The sequence below is a fragment of the Lontra canadensis genome, unplaced genomic scaffold, assembly GCF_010015895.1.
Source record: "Lontra canadensis isolate GAN:19392208 unplaced genomic scaffold, GSC_riverotter_1.0 scaffold79, whole genome shotgun sequence".
NCBI lineage: Eukaryota > Metazoa > Chordata > Mammalia > Carnivora > Mustelidae > Lontra > Lontra canadensis.
The window spans coordinates 93958-117470 of NW_022631073.1; the positions used below are offsets into that span (position 1 = coordinate 93958).

At 43.2% G+C, this 23513-nt stretch overlaps 1 protein-coding gene across 1 annotated transcript; it reads left to right on the forward strand.

The window, feature by feature from the left end:
* Positions 1–5807: 5807 nt before the first annotated feature.
* Positions 5808–6716, forward strand: LOC116881994 (olfactory receptor 13G1-like). Its single transcript, XM_032882187.1, has one exon. It carries the CDS (start codon positions 5808–5810, stop codon positions 6714–6716), a length of 909 nt encoding a protein of 302 aa, XP_032738078.1.
* The last annotated feature ends 16797 nt before the right edge of the window (positions 6717–23513 follow it).

Genomic DNA, 23513 nt, shown 5'->3' on the forward strand with positions numbered 1-23513 from the left:
TGTCTCTAAAGGCAAAGGAAACAAAAGCGAAAATGAACTTTTGGGACTTCATCAAAATCAAAAGCTTCTGCACAGCAAAGGAAACAGTCAACAAAACAAAGGGGCAACCCACGGAATGGGAGAAGATATTTGCAAATGACAGTACAGACAAAAGGCTGATATCCAGGATCTATAAAGAGCATAACAAATAGCAGAAAGAGCATTTGACAAAATACAGCATCTGTACCTGATTAAAACTCTTCAAAGTATAAGGACAGAGAGAACATTCCTCAAATTCATAAAATCTATGAAAACCCCATTCTCAATGGGGAAAAGCTAACAGCCTTCCCTTTGAGATCAGGAACATGACAAGGATGTCCACTCTTACCACTGTTCAACATAGTACTAGAAGTCTTAGAAACAGCAATCAGAAAACAAAAAGAAATAAAAGGTATCCAAATTGGCAAAAAAGAAGTCAAACTCTCTCTCTTCACAGATGACATGATACTTTATGTGGAAAATCTACCAAACATTTAACAATTAACATCCGTTCTTTCAGAATCTTCTGAAAATATGAAGAGGAGGTCACTTAACCAGGCTCACATTACCCTGTTACCAAAGCCAGGAAATGACACTACAAGGAAAGAAACTGTGGGCAAATATCTCTGAGGAACATAGATGCAAAAATCTCAACACGCCGGAATTCAGCAGCTCATTAAAAGGAGCATAGACCTATGGTGAGCACTGTGAATTGTGTTAAGACTGATGAATCACAGAGCTGTATCCCTGAAACAAATAATACATTATATGTTAATACAATAGCATCAAAAAGAAAAAGTACTTAAGATTAAATCTATGAAGTTGTGGAAAGGGAGGTGGGTGGGGGGATGGGGTAACTGTGTGATGGGCACATGATGTGATAAGCACTGGGTGTTATAAGCAACTAATGAATCATAGAACATTATATCAATAATGAATGATGTATTATATGTTGGCTAGTTGAATTTAAATAAAAATATGAACAGAAAAGAAGGAGCATACACCAAGATCAGGTGGGATTATCCCTGATGTAGGGATGTCTCAACATATTCAAATCAATCAACATGATGACCACATTAACAGATCCAGGATGAAACCATATGATCATCTCAATAGAAGCAGAAACAGCATTAGACAAAATTCAATATTCTTTCTTGACGACAATCTCTCAGCCATTAGGTAGAGTAAGAAGGCACCTCAGCACAGTAAGTGAGGTCCATTCACAAGTCCTCCAGCTAACATCATACTCAATGGTGGAAAACCATCAACATTCCCTTGAAGATCAGGAATGAATCAAGGTTGCCCACTCCCACCACTGTTATTCAACGAAGCACTGGAAATCCTAGCCAAAGCAAACAGACAATCAAAAGAAATAAAAGGTTCCAAAGGCAAAGGAAACAAAAGTGAAAATGAACTTTTGGGACTTCATCAAAATCAAAAGCTTCTGCACAGCATAGGAAACAGCCAACAAAACAAAGAGGCAACCCACGGAATGGGAGAAGATATTCACAAATGACACTGCAGACAAAGGGCTGATATCCAGGATCTATAAAGAACTCCTCAAACTCAACACACACAAAACAGATAATCATGTCAAAAAATGGGCAGAAGACATGAACTGACACTTCTCCAATGAAGACATACAAATGGCTATCAGACACATGGAACAAATGTTCATCATCACTAACCATCAGGGAGATTCAAATTAAAACCACATTGAGATACCACCTTACACCAGTTAGACTGGCCAAAATTAACAAGACAGGAAACAACATGTTTTGGAGAGGATGTGGAGAAAGGGGAACCCTCTTACACTGTTGGTGGGAATGCAAGTTGGTTCAGCCACTTTGGAGAACAATGTGCAGATTCCTTAAGAAATTAAAAATAGAGCTTCCCTATGACCATGCAATTGCACTACTGGGTATTTGCCCCAAAGATACAGATGTAGTGAAAAGAAGGGCCATCTGTACCCCAATGTTTATAGCAGCAATGGCCACAGTTGCCAAACTGTGGAAAGAACCAAGATGCCCTTCAATGGACGAATGGATAAGGAAGATGTGGTCCATATACACTATGGAGTATTATGCCTCCATCAGAAAGGATGAACACCCAACTTTTGTAGTAACATGGATGGGACTGGAAGAGATGATGCTGAGTGAAATAAGTCAAGCAGAGAGAGTCAATTATCATTCAGTTTCACTTATTTGTGGAGCATAAGGAATAATACGGAGGACATGGGGAGATGGAGAGGAGAAGGGAGTTGGGGGAAATTGGAAGGGGAGGTGAACCATGAGAGACTGTGGACTCTGAGAAGCAAACTGAGGGTTTGGGAGGGGAGGGGGTAAGGGGGCTGGGTGAGCCTGGTGGTGGGTGTTAAAGAGGGCATGTATTGCATGGACCACTGGGTGTGGTGCCTAAACAATGAATCTTGGGACACTAAAAAGAATTAAATTAAATTTTAAAAAATAAATAAATAAAAATAAATAAATCAGAAAAAAAAAGAAATTAAAGGTATCCAAATTGGGAAGGAGGAAGGAAATTGTGTCTGCAGATGACATGATCTTACAGAAAGAGAACAATTATATAGAAGATTACCTGAAACAACCCCTCAAAATGCACCCTGACATTTCCCACATGGATGAGACTAGAGGACATTATGATCATGAAATCTGCCACACAAAAGTGAAAAACAGTGTATAGTATTACTTACATGTGGAATCTGAAAAAAACTTGAACACATAGAAACAGAGTAGAGCAGAGTGTGCATGGAGCTTAGGGTGTGGGGAAATGGAGAGATTCTGAACAGAGTACAAGCTCTCAGTCATAAGATGAGTGAGTTCTGAGGACTGAGCATACTACACGGTGACTATATACTGTACTTATACTTGTATTTGCTAAGACAGCAAATATTAAGCTTTCTCACCAAAACAGTAACTCTATGAGATGATGGATGTGTTCTTTAACTCGATTGTACACTTGTATCAAATCAAATCATCACATCGCATGCCTTAAAAACTTCATGTGAAAAGAAGTATATACAACTTTTATTTGTCATTCATTCCTAAGGCCCATCCCAAGTGAGAGGCTGATCCCTTCTCTGAAACCAAGCAGTAGAGGGTTAGGGAGAGTGAACCCTAGATTACACCCAAACTGGTAAGTACTCTGACCAGGAACTGAAGATGTCCAGCCAAGATCAGCACTTTGACAGGTCTGACAAGACCTGGTGACCAGCCAGCCACTGCTTTCACAGTAAATGTCCTAGATGTCTGAAAAGCCACCCACCATCAGAGACACCCTTTCCAGGAGCAGGGGCAGCCTATTGTCACTAGCCTGGGTCAGCATGGTTTGACCAAGGCTGGGGAGCTCCCATTCCTCCAGGTTTGTTGATCAGGGAGGGGAGCATTGCCAGACTGATTGAAGTCTGTACTCACTCCTTATGTGAGACAGGTGGCTCTGAGTACACAAAATGCTGCGAGCAATGCCCGGTGGCCACTGACAACTGGCCTTTAGCTACTCCTAGGTGGGAGGACCTGGCAATGTCCAGCAACAGCCAGGAGCCATTGACCAGGTTGGGGGTTGGCCTTGATTTTTTTTTTACACACTTTTATATGGGAAGGAAGGACAATGTCTACCTGTGGCAGAAATGGTGGGTTGGTGTGTTCCTTGGCTCAATGCCATGACAGTCTCACTGTCTGACATGTCCATCATCTCTTCCTGATGCTGCCACTGGTCAGCCAGTCCCTGGGTGATTACTGCTGAGCACCAGTCCCTGTTGGAGCCTAGAACACCATCAGATGCCAAGAATATTTTCTGTTATTACTTGGTTGGTGATTATATCTGTCCCCCAGGTGCTGGTCAGCTTCTCCAGAGAGTTCTGAATCCATGGGCTGGTTCTGCCCAATCAGGAGGAGCTGGTTTTGTGCTAATTGGTCCCTCAGGGTGCACCAGCACTACCTGTGAGTGGTGTCTGCCTATTTCAGATGACACAGGGCATCTCTACCCCTGGTTACACATCTCCCCGCTCTTTACTACAGGTGTCACTCACTGTACTTTTTCTTTTTAAAACAAAATCTGTTTCCTAATAATTGCTGATGATTCTCTAAAGTTTTTTTCTTGGGACTGAGAAGGAAGTTTCTTGAGAGGACGCCAGGAATTCCAGAAAGACTTTTTCATATTTTTGTAAGCACCTTCTATAATTGAATGTGGATTCTCTGTACCATGTATGTTTTAAATATGAACAACAATGTTTGATCATGATGGAATTAATAATTACATTGTACTCTGTTGACTAAGAGTCATGAGGTCCCTTTGGCTGTTATGTTTTAGGATGAAAATTATCTGATCGTATTTTTTATTTTTATTTTTTAAAGATTTTATTTATTTATTTGACAGAGAGAGAGAGAGAGAGAGAGAACGAGAACACAAGCAGGGGGAGTGGGAGAAGGAGGCTTCCCACTGAGCAGGGAGCCTGATGTGGAACTTGATCCCAGGACCCTGAGATCATGACCTGAGCTGAAAGCAGACGCTTAACAACTGAGCCACCCAGGCACCATAATCATATTTTTTAGAAAGGAAAATGAGCAACATAGACAATATGTAGTATAAAATCCATTTCTGTCTCTTTCTCTCTCTCTTCTTTCCCACCCCCCAGTCCTTCTCTTTTTTAAAGAACCAAGATTTTTGGTTGAAATGTATCAGCATTTTCCACACCAGTGAGCAGATTCCAGTGGGCAATCTGGTTTGTCATTCCCAGACCACCCCTCACAGGGACATGTCCTGTAATGTTTAGTGAAAGTCAGTCACCCCCACAATGACTGTAAAGCTGATGGTTGGGGAGACAGATCTCAGCCAACATCAGCAAGTAGGGTGCCCAGCCCCTGGTTTTATGCAGATGTATGAAAGTCTTCTTTTTTTTTTTTTCATTGAAGGGCTATGACATAAGTAGTGAAATATTTTCAAGATGCATTGTTTTGAAATACACACAGTGCCTCCACATTGACATAATAATTGATAAAGAGCCATGCCACCAGCACTGGCATCATTGCCAGAAGCTGGCACGGATGAGCCTGAGTCCCCACTACTCCAGGTTCATCTTGGTGGACTTTTTGATGAAGCTGAAGTGTTTGGTGGTGAATTCCCTCTGATTTTGGGGGGACCCTGTTGTTGGCTGTCCTGCACCTACAGAGAGGCCTGCCCCTGTGCCCAGTGACCATGTGTGTGAGGACCCTTGGTGCCCCTCAGCCAGTGCTGCCTGGAGATGGTCAGTCCTGGAAGAAGATAGTTGGGCTTTGGAAGCAGGTTCTTTCCCATTTAATATGCTCCCTTTTCCCCCCTCTCTCCCATCCCTCCTCTGTTCCCAGACTCTATCTGAATGGATGAGTGGGCTGTCAACACAATCTCTGTGGTCTTCACAGAGCTCAGGTCCCCTGGTTCTCTGTAAGCCCCACAATGCCACACATAATCAGCGCTCTGTGTGGCTGGGAGACCAGCCCTCAGTGACAAGAACTCCAAGTCTGGTGACTTTGTGAGTGGCCGTCACAGTCCTGCACCAAGAAGAGAAGGGTGAGGACTAGGGTTTCTCAGCACATCAGGAGGCAGCTGCTTTCTCTGTGATGTCCCTGATCTCCAAAGTTTCCAGGGACACAAAGCTCCATTTTTATTACCAAAATAGTATTTGACATTCTCTTTCTAAGTGGGTCACACACATATTTGCAGGACAGGATGCTTGGAACAAACTGTAACTACCTCTTTCCTTCACAGGCTCAGAGCTCCCCTCCCCAGTGGCTGCAATGAACCAGACACAGGTCACTGAATTCCTCATTCTGGGATTCTCAGAAACACTCCAGCTGCAAATGCTGCTCTTTCCTGCCTTCTTCCTCCTCTACATGGTGGCCCTCTCCGGAAACCTGCTCATCGTGGTGGTCATTGTCTCCAGCCCTGCCTTGCACACTCCCATGTACTTCTTTCTGGTGAACCTGGCCGTGGTGGACATCCTCTGCACCTCCACGATCCTGCCCAAGCTGCTGGGCAGCATAATGGCCGACAGGACCATCTCCTATGGGGGCTGCATAGTGCAACTCTTCTTCTTCACCTGGTCCATGGGGGCTGAGCTACTGCTCTTCTCTGCTATGGCCTATGACCGCTACGTGGCCATCTGCTGGCCCCTGCGCTACAGCACCCTCATGGACCCCGGGGTGTGCAGGCTCTTGGCCATGGCTGTGTGGACAGTCAGCCTAGCCAACACCAGTGTGAACACTGGCCTCCTGCTGCGCCTGCCCTTCTGCCACTCCAACGTGGTCCAACACTTCTTCTGCGAGATCCCCCCTCTGCTGAAGCTCTCCTGCGCCCCGACACACCTGAATGAAGTGATGGCCTTCACTGCAGACATAATCCTGGCTGTGGGGAACTTCTCTGTGATCATGCTCTCCTACATCTGCATCATCGCCAGCGTCCTGCGCATCCGCTCTGTGGCGGGCAAGCGGCGGGCCTTTTCCACCTGCTCCTCCCACGTCCTGGTGGTCACCTTGTACTACTCCACTGTCATCTACACCTACATCCGCCCAGCGTCCAGATACTCACTGGACAAGGACAAGGTGGTCTCTGTGATCTACACTTCGGTGGCCCCCTCCCTGAACCCCCTTATCTACTCCCTGAGGAACACGGATGTCAAAGCTGCCCTCAGGAGACTGTTCTCCTGAGCTGAGGTCTGTGTGTCCAACGCCCAGGCCCCACCACCTCCCCTGGAGGGTGTAGCAGCAGGCATGGCCCCAGGTGCAGGTTTCCCTAGAGTAGGGTGTGTCCTGGCATCTGGGAACCCCATCCTCCTTCCAGAAGACACAACTCTGGTGCACTATGCAGTGTCCATGGAGCCCAGCTCTGACACCACTTCACCCTGACACCTCAGGAAGCCCCTTATCCTCCCAATCCTGGGTGTCCTGTCCTGTGGGGTCAAGAAATGACCTGTGTGGCAGCTCTGTGAACGGAGAAGCATGAAATAGATTTAAGAAATTGTCATGTGGACATGGCCCTGTCCCCAGCCCTGGCTAGCAATTTTCTCTCCAACATGCCTCTGCTCATTCTGCCCAGAGGCAGAGCCTTTGGGTGAAGCCTATAGCCACTCCTCCCAGCACACTCAAGGCTGCCTTTGTTGCAGGGCGTAGTGGATGAGAGGCAGCAAAGGGGAGGGGCAGTGGGTGGTGACACTTGGAGAAGGATAGTGTTTCAGGAGAATAGGTTCTTCCTGGAAGCAGAGGCTCCAAGAGTGGTCTTTAAAAAAAATTTAGCACTTTTTAGGGTAATAATTTGGCAAGGCTTTTTCAAGTCTAGGATGTGAAGATGTTATAGGCATCACTGTAGCAAAGTTAACCAGGGCTGCTGGGCCCTGTCCTCCTCTACCACAAATGATGAACCCAGTCATCCACTCTCCATGGACCCTGCATCCAGGGAGATTTGGGTTCAGGAGGATTTGGGCATGGGAAATTCCTGGGGAAGGGAAACTCCTCATGGCCCAAACACTCTGTTCCCCTCAAGATTTAACTGTGCAGGGTTGGCGGTGGGATGTAGGAACATATTGCTTTGGAAGTACGTGGAGAGAAAGGTCCCTTTGAGGGAATAGGGCTGCTATCTCACCTGCAAGCTCTCTCAATGTGTTTCCTGGCCTCCCCTCCTCCACCTTGACTTGTCTGTCTTCCTCTACGGACTTGAAAATCTTTGAGGACAAGGACAATGTCTTGTTCACCTTCTTACTCCTTCCTACACCAGGGGTTATTTGTCTAAATCAATTCATTTGCAAGCGTTGTGCACCAGGCACATGGCAGGGACTGAGTGAATACCAGTTGACAGAGAAAATGAATGATCCAGAGATGATTTCTACCAATTAGAACTAATTTTGGAAAGGCTGTACAGAGGTGTTTTTGTGACATGGTTAGTCAGGGGACAGTGACCACTCTTTTTATTTTTCCCTGATTGGAAGTGAACCTCACATTTATGAGGTTTATAAAACCTGTGGAAATAGGGCACAGTATTAGGATGGTGGCCAGGGAGAGGGTTTGCAATATAGTCCTAGAGCTTCTGAGCTTCACACAGGAGGTCACTGGAAGGTGTCTGGTCAGCAGAGACTTGCTGGGACTGGCTGTGGCCACAGAGGTGTGGGCTTTTCCTGCCTTGCCTCCCTGACCCCAGAGGGAGAAGGTTGCAGGAAGTGCTTCCAGAAATTAACTCTAGGGCCAAAATTCTATATGAGAGGTGCCCATGCCCCCTTCTCAGGTGGGGGGAGGCATTCTACTGAGCTGAGGATCTAGAACCAGCCCAGGGAGCTCCAGTATGGCCTCCACCCTTCACTTGTGTCTGCTACCAGGTTCTCTGTTGTTCTATGTTGTAGGGATTCCTTGAAAAAGATCCATGGGGTTTGTTTTCTTTACAAATGTGTGTTTTATGCTAATAAAATTGGGAAACAAGGATATTTAAAAGGAGAAAATAAGAAAACAAATCCTTGTGATTCTATCCAGTGGATGCCATTCTGGTGTGAGCAAGTTTTGTTTGATATGTATTTGTACACATACACAGGCTTTAATAAATATAGAATAACTGTGATTGTTTTATAAGATGCTACTTGAGTTTAAAAAACACTGTGTAATTCTTTCCATGTCATTCCAGGTTCTTCCAAATTAGTTCATATTGGAAGTGCTCAGTTTCATTACTCACTTGTGTATGCAGGTGTCAGGGGCCCACCAGGGCCTCAGATACATGTCCTAGAATGTTGGCCTTCTTCCTTTTCTCAAGCCCTATATTCAGATTCTCAGCAAGTCCCTTATTCTTTTCTTCCTTCATAATAAAACATATCTATATTTAAGGATTTTTAGAAAACACTGAATTAAAAAGGATACAACAGGTTGTTTCTAGTTCTATAATCTTTAAGCAGATTTTTTTAAGATATTTTTTATTTATTTGACAGAGAGAGAGAGAGGGTCACAAGCAGGCAGAGAGGCAAGCAGAGAGAGAGGAGGAAGAAGACTCCCTGCTGATCAGGGAGCCCGATGTGGGGCTCGATCCCAGGACCCTGGGATCATGACCTGAGCTGAAGGCAGAGGCTTTAACCCACTGAGCCACCCAGGTGCCCCTCTTTAAGTAGATTTTATCAGTAGCCCTCACAGAGATGACAATTATAATCTCCATAACAAATTTTTTTTATGTTACAACTCTTTCTAGAACCTGAAGGTGACCTAAACCAGGCAAAACTGGATAAGAATAATCCTCAAAAGAATGGAGTTATTGTAAGGCTCTCTGTCTAAACTCAACTATGAGCCCCATTCAGGCACTTAGGACTCATCACAGAGCCATAGGCCAGTTGGTTTGAGGACAGAAATTGTGGCCACCAGGCATACAGAAATTAAGGATAAATGTCTCAGAAAAAAGAGGAGGTGGCAAAGGTCTTCCAGCCACTGGCCATTCCTGAACTGTGGAAGAAAAGGGGCACTGAAAGGAGACAAAGGAGTGTCAGTAACTAGAAAGCTCAAGGGGCTGATATGTGAGCTACTTCTCATCATGGGACAGACAGAGTTTGAAATTTAAGTCCCACCTTGGTAGAGGAGCTTGATAAATACCTCAGGATCTCCATTAAAACCCAGGAAGGGTCACACCTAAGGAATAAAGTCTATGTCACAGAAACAAAAAATTTATCTTAAGACTAAAATCATTCAAATACAAACCAAACCATAATGAGGTGTCACCTCACACTTGTCAGAATGACATCAAAAAGACAAGAGGTAGTATATATTGGTGAGAATGTGGAGAAAGGGGAACCCTCATGCACTGTTGGTGGAAATGTAAGCTGGTGCAGCCACTCAGGAAAAGAGCATCAAAAAATTAAAATAGGATTACCTTATGATGCAACAATTGTACTTCTGGGTGCAAATCCAAAGGAATTGAATCAGAATCTTGTAGGGATATCTACACTCCTATGTCCATTTCAGCATTGCTCATAATAGCCAGGTTATAGAAACAGCCTAAGCATCCGTCAGTGGGTAAATGGATGAAGATGTGATTTATATACAGTAGAATACTATTCAGCCATATGGAAGGAGATCTGTCATTTGTGAAACTTGGATGTACCTTGGAGCATTATGCTGAGATATTTAGACAGAGAAAAATACATACTGTACTGTATGATATCTCTTACATGTAGAATCTAAAAACAAATAAATAAATAAAAGAAAACTAGGAGAAACAGGAAGTAAGGTGATGATTAACAGGGGCTGGGACATGTGGAGTGGGAAAATGGGGAGATATTGGTCAAAGGGTACAAACCTCCAGGTATAAGATTAACAAGTTCTGCGGATCTCACATACATCATAGTTATTACAACTAATAATACCATATTATACACTTGAATGTTGCTAAAAGAATAGATCTTAAATGTTCTTTACACACATACCAAAAAAATGGTAATTATTTGACATGATGGAGGTATTAGCCAATGCTCTTGTGGTAATATTTCTACAATACACAAATTCTTCAATATTAAAAAATACCAAATCAACATGTTATACACCTTAACTTACAAATGCTATACATCAATTATGTCTCAATAAAGCTGGAAAAATAAATTTTAAACAATGAGAAAAAATGAGGTTAAAATGGAACAGAATAGAGACTCCAGAAATGGACCCTCAATTCTATGGTCAAGTAATCTCTGACAAAAAAAAAAAAAAAAAATCCAGTGGAAGAAAAAAACAGTCTCTTCAATACGTGGTGCTGGAAAAATTGGACAGCCATATGCAGAAGAATGAAACTGGACCATTCTGTAATACCATACACAAAGATAAACTCAAAATGGATGAAAGACCTCAATGTGAGACCAGAATCCATCAAAATACTAGAGGAGAATATAGACAGTAACCTCTTCGACACCAGCCACAGCAACTTATTTCATTACACGTCTCCAAAGGCAAAGGAAACAAAAGCAAAAATGAAAACAGGAAAAAATATACAGTGGAAAAAAGACAGTCTCTTCAATAAATGGTGCTGGGAAAACTGGACAGCTATATGTAGAAGAATGAAACTCAGCCATTCTCTTACACTGTACACAAAGGCAAACTCAAAATGGATAAAAGACCTCAATGTGAGACAGGAATCCATCAGAATCCTAGAGGAGAACATAGGCAGTAACCTCTTGGATATCAGCCACAGCAACTTCTTTCAAGATATGTCTCCAGGCTGGGCCTTCACGCACCTCTTTCAGGGGAGAGTTTGGGGTGCATGTCTTAGGCTCTGAAACAATGGTGTGTGTCAAAGAGCGCCGGCTGGGCCTTTGTACTTCTCTCAGGGGAGGATGAGGGGCGTGCGCAACATGGACAGGACTGGAAGAGATTATGCTGAGTGAAATAAGTCAAGCAGAGAGAGTCAATTATCAAATGGTTTCACTTATTTGTGGAGCATAACAAATAGCATGGAGGACATGGGGAGTTAGGACAAGGGAGTTGAGGGAAATTGGAAGGGGAGGTGAACAATGAGAGACTGTGGACACTGAAAAACAATCTGAGGGGTTTGAAGAGGTGGGGGGGTGGGAGGTTGGGGGAACCAGGTGGTGGGTATTAGAGAGGGCACGGATTGCATGGAGCACTGGGAGTGGTACAAAAACAATGAATACTGTTATGCTGAAAATAAATTTTAAAAAATGATTTTAAAAAATCTTTTAAAAAAGAAAAGAAAAGAAAAGAAAAAGAAACAGCAAGGAATTTGGACGATTTTCAACCTCATGCAACTATAGATGAAAGGCACAAGTTTATCTTCCCCTGAAAATACCAAAAATAAAATATGCATACTGTATCATTCTACTTATGTAAATGTTTGTAAATGGGGGTGGAAACATGAAAGGAGCATTTTGTAGTGCTGGTGATATTCATTTTCTCCTTCCTATGATGGCGACACTTGAAAATTCAGCCAGCTGTTGGCATGGATCGCATGTGCAACCATCTCTATGTACATTATACCAGAAAAATTAACATAAGAGAATATGTAAAATATTCAATAATTACACATTGAAAATATGTAAATATGTTTAAAACTAGACATAAAATTGAAAGCATCCTACCAAATACAACTTGTGAAAACCAAACAAAAGGAAATAAAAATATCAGAAGTGTCTTAAAAAAAAAAAAAAATGTCTCCAAAGGCAAAGGAAACAAAAGCGAAGATGAACTTTTGGGACTTCATCAAAATCAAAAGCTTCTGCACAGCAAAGGAAACAGTCAACAAAACAAAGAGGCAACCCACGGAATGGGAGAAGATATTTGCAAATGACAGTACAGACAAAAGGTTGATATCCAGGATCTATAAAGAACTCCTCAAACTCAACACACACAAAACAGACAATCATATCAAAAAATGGGCAGAAGATATGAACAGACACTTCTCCAATGAAGACATACAAATGGCTATCAGACACATGAAAACATGTTCATCATCACTAGCCATCAGGGAGATTCAAATTAAAACCACATTGAGATACCACCTTACACCAGTTAGAATGGCCAAAATTAGCAAGACAGGAAACAACGTGTGTTGGAGAGGATGTGGAGAAAGGGGAACCCTCTTACACTGTTGGTGGGAATGCAAGTTGGTGCAGCCACTCTAGAAAACAGTGTGCAGATTCCTCAAGAAATTAAAAATAGAGCTTCCCTATGACCCTGCAATTGCACTACTGGGTATTTACCTCAAAGATAAAGATGTAGTGAAAAGAAAGGCCATATGCACCCCAATTTTTATAGCAGCAATGGCCACGGTCGCCAAACTGTGGAAAGAACCAAGATGCCCTTCAACGGACGAATGGATAAGGAAGATGTGGTCCATATACACGATGGAGTATTATGCCTCCATCAGAAAGGATGAATACCCAACTTTTGTAGCAACATGGATGGGGCTGGAAGAGATTATGCTGAGTGAAATAAGTCAAGCAGAGAGAGTCAATTATCATATGATGTCACTTATTTGTGGAGCATAACAAATAGCATGGAGGACAAGGGGAGATGGAGAGGAGAAGGGAGTTGAGGGAAATTGGAAGGGGAGGTGAACCATGAGAGACTATGGACACTGAAAAACAATCTGAGGGTTTTGAAGGGGCGGGGGGTGGGAGGTTGGGGGAACCAGGTGATGGGTATTAGAGAGGGCACAGATTGCATGGAGCACTGGGTGTGGTGCAAAAACAATGAATACTGTTATGCTGAAAAGAAATTAAAAAAATAAAAAAGCTAAAATGTACTTTGGAGACTTCATCAAGATAAAAATATTCTGCCCAGCAAAGGAAACAGTCAACAAAACTAGGAGACAGCCCACAGAATGGGAGAAGATACTTGCAAATGACGTTACAGATAAAGGGCTGATATCCAAGATCTATAAAGAACTCCTCAAACTTAACACTCAAAAAACTAATAACCCAGTCAATCAATGGGCAGAAGACATGACAGACACTTCTCCAAAAAATAGACTTACAGATGGCTAACAGACACATGAAAATATGTTCAACATCATTAACCATCATGGAAAAATACAAACCAAAACCTCAATGAGATACCACCCTACACCAGTTAGAATGCCAAAAATTAACCAAACAGGAAACAACAAATGATGGAAAGGATGTGGAGAAAGGGGAACTCTCTTACACTGTTGGTGGGAATGCAAGTTGATACACCCACTCTGGAAAATAGTATGGAGGTTCCTCAAGATGTTAAAAATAGAGCTACCCTATGACCCAGCAATCGCACTACTAGGTATTTACCCCAAAGATACAGATGTAGTGAAAAGAAGGGGCATGTGCACCCCAATGTTCACAGCAACAATGTCAATAGCCAAACTGTGGAAGGAGCCAAGTTGTCCTTTGACAGATGAATAAAGAAGATGTGGTTCATATATACAATGGAATATAACTTAGCCATCAGAAAGGATGAATACCCACCATTTACATCAACATGGATGGAACTGGAGGGGATTATGTTAAGTGAAGTAAGCCAAGAAGAGAAAGACAATTATCATATGGTTTCATTCATATGTAAAACATAAGCAATAGCACAGAGGACCATAGGGGAAGGGAGGTAAATCCAAAGGGAGAGAAATCAGAGATGGAGATGAACCATGAGGGACTATGGACCCCAAGAATCAATCTGGGGGATTCTGAGGGGAGGATCATGGGGGAAGGGGGTAACAGGGTGTTGGGCATTGTGGAGGGCATATGCCATGCTGAGCTTTGGATGTTATACTTAACTAATAAATCACTGAACGCTACATCAAAAACTAATTATGCCTGGAATACTGGATATGGTACATAAACAATAAATCTTGGAATACTGCATCAAAAACTGAGACAGTTGGGGCACCTGGGTGGCTCAGCGGGTTAAAGCCTCTGCCTTCGGCTCAGGTCATGATCCCAGGGTCCTGGGATCGAGCCCCACATCGGGCTCTCCGCTCGGCGGGAGCCTGCTTCCCCCTTTCTCTCTCTGCCTGTCTCTCTACCTACTTGTGATCTCTGTCTGTCAAATAAATAAATAAAATCTTTAAAAAAAAAAAAAAACTGAGACAGCTTCAGGAGAATAGGTGTTATTTCTTCTTTAAAAGTTTGGTAGAATTCCCCAGGGAATCCATCAGGTCCTGGGCTCTTATTTTTTGGGAGGTTTTTGATCACTGTGTGGGAGAGGATGTGGAGAAAGGGGAACCCTCTTACACTGTTGGTGGGAATGCAAGTTGGTGCTGCCACTTTGGAGAACAGTGTGGAGATTCCTCAAGAAATTAAAAATAGAGCTTCCCTATGACCTGGCAATTGCACTACTGGGTATTTACCCCAAAGATACAGATGGAGTGAAAAGAAGGGCCATCTGTACCCCAATGTTTATAGCAGCAATGGCCACGGTCACCACATTGTGGAAAGAACCAAGATGCCCTTCAACGGACGAATGGATAAGGAAGATGTGGTCCATATACACTATGGAGTATTATGCCTCCATCAGAAAGGATGAATACCAAACTTTTGTAGCAACATGGACGGGACTGGAAGAGATGATGCTGAGTGAAATAAGTCAAGCAGAGAGAGTCAATTATCATTCGGTTTTGCTTATTTGTGGGGCATAACAAATAACACAGAGGCCATGGGGAAATGGAAAGAAGGGAGTTGAGGGAAATTGGAGGGGGAGATGAACCATGAGAGACTGTGGACTCTGAGAAACAAACTGAGGGTTTTGAAGGGGACAGGGGAGGGGGGATGGGTTAGCCTGGTGGTGGGTATTATGGAGGGTATGTATTGCATGAAGCACTGGGTGTGGTGCATAAACAATGAATTCTGATACACTGAAAAGAAATTAAATAAAAAAAATACTTACAGTAAAAATAATGTATTTTGTGGTGACTAATATAACACAATAAAAAAATAAAATTTTTTAAAATGGGAAAAAAAACTAATTATGTACTACTATACAGCGGCTACTGAACTTAGAAAATAAAAACTGAGCTCAAAACCAAAAAGACCTAGCCTGACAAAATAAAAAGTAATCCCTAACAAATAAAATTAAGCCTTCATAAAAGCTCCCAGTAATTTAACTCTACTAGAACAAAAAGTCAACCCTCTTCACAGGAAGGTAACATAATCAGAGTCTTTGTAAAGTATCATTTACAATGTCTAGGAATACAGTGTTATACATACAATAAAGAAGGTATGACCAAAAGACAAAGAGAAAATATAGTTAATAGAATTAGACCTTGAGACAACCCAGATGTTGGTATTATCAGACAAGTACTCTAAAGTAGCTATTGTCTCTGTCATTGTTGCTTTAAATATTTTTCCCATTCCTTTCTCTCCTTTTTCTCCTTCTAGTATTCCCATTATGTGTATGTTTCACCTTCTGTAGTTGTCCCATAGTCTGAAGATATCCTGCTTTTTTTTTTTGTTTCAATCTTTTTTCTCTTTGCTTTTCAGTTGTTGAGGACTCCACTGATTTATTCTCTATTTAATCCCTAAATCTAGAGATTATTTTCTCAGCCGTGTCCCATCTACTAATGTGCCCCTAAAAGGCATTTTCCATTTCTGTTATGGTGATTTTTATATTTAGAATTTCTTTTTTGTTCTTTCTTAGGATTTCTCCTCTCTGCTTACATCACCCACCTATTAATTAGAGGGTTTTTTTTTATTGTTGGTCTGATAATTCCAACATCCCTGCATGTCTGGTTCTGATGGTTTTTCTGTGTCCTCAGTTTGTACTTTTGCCTTTTGATATGCTAGTAACTTCTTTGCCATAGCCAGCTATGATAGAATGGGTAAAGGGAACTGCTGTAAATAGGTTTTAGTTACATAGTGGTGAAATAGAGACAGGAGAAGCCTTCTACAGGCCTGTAATTATGTCTCAGTCTTTTAGGGAGTCTATGTCAAAGGTACAGGCCATGGGAAACTCTCCAGCTCCTGTCTGGGTTTGGTTCTATGGCATTCACCTTCTGTGCACCTCAGCTTTCAATTTCCACCCCCATACAACTGATTTGGCTAACATGCACTGAGTTTTTCCAGGCTGTACCAAGATCCATTTTGAGGGGCCAGGATTGAGTGTGAGGGAACCAGTAGCTGGAACCTGGTGGGGCCTCCATTAAGAGTGTCACCCATGGAAAACAGCATGGAGGTTCCTCAAAATGTTGAAAATAGAACTACCCTATGATCCAGCAATTGCACTACTGGGTATTTACCCTAAAGATACAAACGTAGTGATCCGAAGGGGCACGTGCACCCGAATGTTTATAGCAGCAATGTCTACAATAGCCAAACTATGGAAAGAACCTAGATGTCCATCAACAGACGAATGGATAAAGAAGATGTGGTATATATACACAATGGAATACTATGCAGCCATCAAAAGAAATGAAATCTTGCCAATTGCGACAACATGGATGGAACGAGAGGGTTTCATGCTTGGCGAAATAAGTCAATCGGAGAAAGACAACTATCATATGACCTCCCTGATATGAGGGAGTGGAGATGCAACATGGGGGGTTAAGGGGGTAGGAGAAGAGTAAATGAAACAAGATGGGATTGGGAGGGAGACAAACCATAAGTGACTCTTAATCTCACAAAACAAACTGAGGGTTGATGGGGGGATTCGGAGGGGGTGGTGGGGTTATGGACATTGGGGATGGTATGTGCTGTGGTGAGTGCTGTGAAGTGCATAAACCTGGCGATTCACAGACCTGTACCCCTGGGGATAAAAATATATTATATGTTTATAAAAAGTAAAAAAAAAAAAAAAGTGTCACCCAGGAGTATATGAGCATGCTTGTGGCTCAGTGACCTGGTAAAGTACATATTTTTCTGAGAAAATCAGACACAACTGCGATGGCTTAGCCTTTCCAGTCTTAGGTAAAATCTATTAAATTAGATAAAAGCAACAATAAAACAGCAATAATATAGAATTTCAGCCTAAAAGTGCCATCTTTAAACTTTCCGGGAGCAGTGCAGTCCTAGATGGAGGTTGGGGTCAGAGCAGTTTAGTTTGTCAAAGATGATGTGTGTTTATAGGCTCCAAGAAGCTGAGCATGGATGTTTTCCATCAGGAACATCCTAGTTACCCTAACAACAGCACCAACAATCCCTTGTTCCTCCCTGTGTCAAAATTCATGCTGCTATGAGACTAAACATTATTTCCTCATCAACCCTTGAGCTAGTATGAGTAGGTGTTCTACCTTCAGGTCCTTTTACAGATGGTGTGTGTCTTCCATTTGCCCCACCACCACCACCACCACCACCACCACCACTACCACCGACCTGCAGACGTGCACTGCCTGCCTGATCAGCCCACACTCTGTGAAGGAGGATGGTCAGACATTCTATGCAGAGCCCCTACTCCAGGAATTTTAATGCTCAGGGCAGGTGGGTTGCCTTTATACAACAACAAACAAAAGAATGAGAAGAGTGATGCCCTTGCACATCTATAAAAGTTGGACATAAAATACCTGGATTTCAGGGCTGCGTGACAGGGAATCTAACCTGTCCTGTGAGGCTGTGGGTAGGGAGAGTGCAAGGTCAGAAGACAAAGGGCTGGATTAGCACACTCTTGGCAGAGCAAAAAGGAGGAGCTGGAGGAAGGAGCCTGGGGTGAGGGGTCTTACAGAAGCAGGGCATGTGACAGGAGACAGCAGGATGACCAGCCTGCCCATGACTGGTGGATGTCTTAGACCATTCACTCCCAGCACAGTGATGGGAGCAAGAGCCCCTTCCAAGAGGTACCCCAGTGCAGGCAGGAGCATGAGAGAACAAGGTGAGGAGTGCCTTTGAAAGTGAAGGTCTCACAAAATGATCCTTCAAAACCTCAGGCTGTGAGGGGATGTGACTTCCAGGAAAGATTATTTTGTCTTTTTGCTTATTTGCTTTAAATATGTGAGCAGTGTGAGAAGGAGTCAGCAAGGGGGAAAACCCATGTTGCAGGGGAGAGAGGGCAGAGCCAAAGAGGAGGTCTCTGAAAGGGTGGGAGAGAGGCATCCAGTGAAGAACAGGGGAGAGACCAGGAGGGCAGGAAAGCCAAAGTCAGAGGGTGAGGGACTCTGCCAGACACATGGGGGAGGAAAGGCCCAGCGCAAGGGGCAGACTGAGTGGGTCCCTAAGTCTCCGTGCATATCCCAGGAGCATGGTGGTTGCAGGAAGCCTGGGTTGAAATGCAGTGAAGATTGGATAGGCCCTCTGTCTCTCCCAAAGCCTATGCTCTCACCACTTGGCACTCTCAACTCCCAAACCACATGCCCACTTCTTAAACACTGGGAGTTAGAACTGGTGGCAAGTCTCCACTGTCTCTCCAAATTCATCTTTATACTCCTTCTTTGGGTAAGTTTATCAACACTTTATGAATAAGAGAATCCATCAGTGAAGTCACTTTCCAAATACTCTCACTACTGTCAACTCTTGACATGGACCCCTCATGACAGAAGAGTGTCTGTTCTGTCTGCAGTACAAAGGCAGAAAGCCCTCACTATGGTGCAGTCTCCCTGGACTTGAGCTTCAGGGATGATGAGAATAGCAATTCTGTGTTCATGTCTTGAGAATCCATGGGCCAACCCCACGGCCATCCTGGCTCCTCCTCTGTCCACCACACCTCTTGGGCACCCACCAACCTCCTCAAACACCTCAAGACACACCCTCCCTTCATGTCCCCACTCTACTGCCTTCCCATTTTCTTTCCCTTATTCCTATAAAACTGTTCACTGGTTTCCCTCCCTGCAGCCTACCCCTATCTACTTCCCATGCTGGCTTCAGGGGAGCTTCCTCAAAGCCTAGTTTTCTCCAGCTCAGGATCCTTCATTCATACCAGTGCTTCTGAAGTCATGGTCTGACGTCTCACCTGACACACGAAGCACCTGCTTACCTGGCCGATCTCACCTGGCACACACAGTTCTTGGTTACTTGGCTGACCTTTCTGACATCAAGCTACCTACTCTTCCTGGGTCCCAGCATCTCCTGATCCCCTGGTCCCCACCAGGCCCCCAGGTATGCCATCAGGCTGCCATGCACTCATAGTAATTCTCACCTCTGCTCCGGTGAGGCCCTGAGCCCAGACACTCAGTTCCCTGTGGATGGAAAACAGAATGCCAGGAGTAAAAAAACCTCATCAGCTGTGTATGCAGGAACTTTGCCAGGCCTCTCAATGTTATTGGTTACAGACACAAATACACGCAGTGTTCCACAATTTGTTGATTAAGACACCCATCAGACCTCCCAGATTGCTAGTCTACTGCCTGTATCTTCCTCTGAAGTCAGCTAATGTGTGAGGACCACTAGGCACCAGGCAAGGCAGAGGCCGGAGTCTCTGCAGGGTGGGTGATATACATGACAGACATGGTGACCATCATGTCCATCCTGACATCCACAGAGACAGGTGTTTTCCACCTTCTGACCAGGTCACTTTTTTCCTAACCTCCACCTCCCTGCCTAGGACTGAGTCTGGCTGATCCCTGCCAGCCTTTTCGGACTAGCCTTCTACATGCCTTCTACCACAGTTCCCTCACTTCCAGCCTCCTCAGCCACAATCCTGTGTCCATCCAGTTGGCAGGATAACATCAGAGTTTTGTCTGTGGGATTTGTGTTCAGTCTGGGCTGGAAACATCATCTATTCTTAAACAGACCACCATGATTCTGAGTGGACATGTCCCTGGGGACCATGCACCAACGAGAGCAAAATTCTTTATTCTCAGGGGCCTATGGAGAGGCCTTTCTGACAGCAGGAGAGCAGGTGTGTGGCAACAACAGTGATGCTGCTGAGGGCCCCGGGGTGAGGGAAGGCAGGAGCTGCTGGAGGCACTTAGTCCACACTGGGGTGGGTTTGGCGCCCATCCCATAGATTGCTTTGATAAATGGAATGAAACTTGATTAAACCTGGAAATTTTTCTCTAAAATCTAAACACTGCTTCTAGAGTAAGACTCAAAAGAGCAGTTTCATTCGGAACTGGCCTCTGGACTTTGCAACCCTGGGACCAGCCCATAATCACCAACCTTCAGCTTATCACTTACTGGAATTCCCACTCTCAAACACCTCATGCTGCAGATGTGGTGAATCACAATGGAATATTACTCAGCAGAGAAAAAGAATGAAATCTTGCCATTTGCAATGACATGGTTGGATCTAGGGAGTGTCATGTTAAGTGGAATAAGTCAGTCAGAGAAAAACAATTATCATATGATCTCACTCATATCTGGAACTCAAGAAGCAAAACAAATGAGCAAAAAAAGAGGGAGAGAAACTAGGAAACAGACCATTATCTCTAGAGAACACACTGATGGTCAGCCGAGGGGAGGAGAGGGGGGACGAAGGAGTGTACTTGTTGAGGTGAAAAAAATAAATTAAAAACAAAGCAGTCCATGCTGTCTGGCTCTGAAGAGAGGGGGTGGCCTGGCCAGCTATTCCTCAAGGTGTCCCAATGCCTCTGTCTCTCTGTGGGCTGCCCTTCCTGCCTTTTACTTGTCACATTGGTCCCTCTCTTCCACTTTTTCTATTTTCTCTCAGTTCAATTCATTATATGGACACAGTCCACAAACACATTCTGCTTGGAAGCTGAAACATTACCAGACAGAGCCAAGGCCCTTTGACCACGCCCCTAGCACCACTGTTGTGTACTCGTTGTGTGTCCGTGCGTTTGTGTGCCTGTGTTTATATAAAGAATGATACCCACTGCCTCATAACTTTTATGTTAACAATAGGATATGCTTTTTGTTCTATAACTTGCTGTTTTCAACATCTGGAAAATGGCATCTGGATACCTTGATTCTAACAGATGCACTGCCCTGGCAAGAGGTGCTGTGGTTTAGCTGTGGCCCCACAGTGGTCTTCAGTGCATGTCTTCTTGCTGTTGCTCCTGCTACAGTGAAGATAGGAAGTGTCCATGACGAGAAACACCACGTGCTGCAGTGCAGACTGGTGGTTGCCTGGCCATGGGTGGGGATATGAAGTGACCACTTCATAGATACAGGGTCTCTATTTGGGCAATGAGAAAGCTCTGGACCGAGATAGTGATGAGGATGTAGTCGATGCCACTGAATCATTCACTTTAAAATAGTTAAAATAGCAAGCTTTTTGTTATTTTTGTTATTGCACCACAAGAAAACAAATGTAGAAATCTTTAGAAGAAAACATTAAGTAACACACCTTGAATAGATATAATTTTTATTTACTAATTTTAACTTTTAAAAGCTGGGGAAATGCAAATAAGATGTCAAAAAAAAAAAACCCACAGACAGCATAGACATTTTCACAATGTTCATTCTTCCAATCCATGAGCATGAAATATTTTTCTATCTCTTTGTTTCTTCCTCAATTTAATTTCTTTCATAAGCGTTCTATAGTCCCTAGATTTTGGATCCTTTACCTCTTAGGTTAGGTTGATTCCAAGATATCTTAAGGTTTTTGATGCTATTATAAGTGGAATCGATTCCTTAATTTCTCTTTCTTCAGTCACATTATTAGTGTATAGAAATGCCAGTGATTTCTGTGCATTGATTTTGTATCCTGCCACATTGCTGAATTCCTGTTGAAGTCTAGTAATTTGGGGGTGGAGTCTTTTGGGTTTTCCACATAAAGTACCATGTCATCTGCAAATAGAGTTTCACTTCTTCTTTGCCAATTTGAATGCCTTTTATTTCTTTTTATTGTCTGATTGCTGAGGCTAGGGCCTCTAGTACTATGTTGAACAATAGGGGTGAGAGGGGACATCCATGTCATGTTCATGACCTTAAGGAAAAGCTCTCAAATTTTTTAATTTATGTTCAGTCAGCCATTGTATAGTGCAACATTAGTTTTTGATATAGTGTTCAATGATTCATTAGGTGCATACAACACCCAGTGTCCATCACTACATGTGCTCTCCATAATACCCATCACCTTGTTACCCTAACTCCCGGCCCCACTCCCCTTTGAAACCCTCAGTTTGTTTACCAGGCTCCAGAGTATCTCATGGTTCATCTCCCTCTCTGATTTCTCCCCCTTCAGATTTCCCTCCTGTGCCCTATGGCTCTCCATGGATTTCTTATGTTCCACATATGAATGAAAGCATATGCTAATTGTCTTTCTCTGCTTGAGTTACTTCACTTAGCATAATCCCCTCCAGTTCCATCCGTGTCAATGCAAATAGTGGGTATTCATCCCTTCTGATGGCTGAATAATATTCATATAATATGTGAACCACATCTTCTTTATCCATTCATCTGTTGAAAGGCATCTTGGCCCTCATTTTTTCCCCACTGAGAATGATACTCACTGTGGGCTTTTCATAGATGGCTTATAGGACATTGTCATATCTTCCCTCTATCCCTATACTTTGCAGAGTTTTAATCAAGAAAGGATGTTCAGAGCAATCCATATATTCAGTGCAATCCCTATCAAAATACCATCAACATTTTTCACAGAGCTGCAACAAACAATCCTAAAATTTGTGTGGAACCAGAAAAGACCCCAAATCGTTTAGGGGAATACTGAAAAAGAAAACCAAAGCTATGGTATCACAATGCTTGACTTTAAGCTCTATTACAAAGTTGTGATCATCAAGACACATGGTATTGGCACAAAAACAAACACATAGACTACTGGAACAGAATAGAGAGCCCAGAAATGGATTCTCAACTCTATGGCCAACTAGTCTTCAACAAAGCAGGAAAAAATATCCAATGGAAAAAAGACAGTCTCTTCAATAAATGGTGCTGGGAAAATTGGACAGCCACATGCAGAAGAATGAAACTGGACCATTCCTTAACACCATATAGGATGATATACACAAAATGGACGAAAGACCTCAATGTGAGAAAGGAATCCATCAAAATCCTAGAGGAAAACATAGACACTAACCTCCTTGACCTTGGCCACAGCAACTTCTTCCAAGACACCTCTCTAATAACAAGGGAAACAAAAGCAAAAATGAACTATTCAGACTTCATTAAAATAAAAAGCTTCAGCACAGCAAAGGAAACAGTCAACAAAACCAAAAGTTAACCTACAAAA

Coding starts and splice junctions, on each gene's coding strand:
- LOC116881994 (XM_032882187.1), top strand. CDS start 5,808: ATGAACCAGACACAGGTCACTGAATTCCTCATTCTGGGATTCTCAGAA.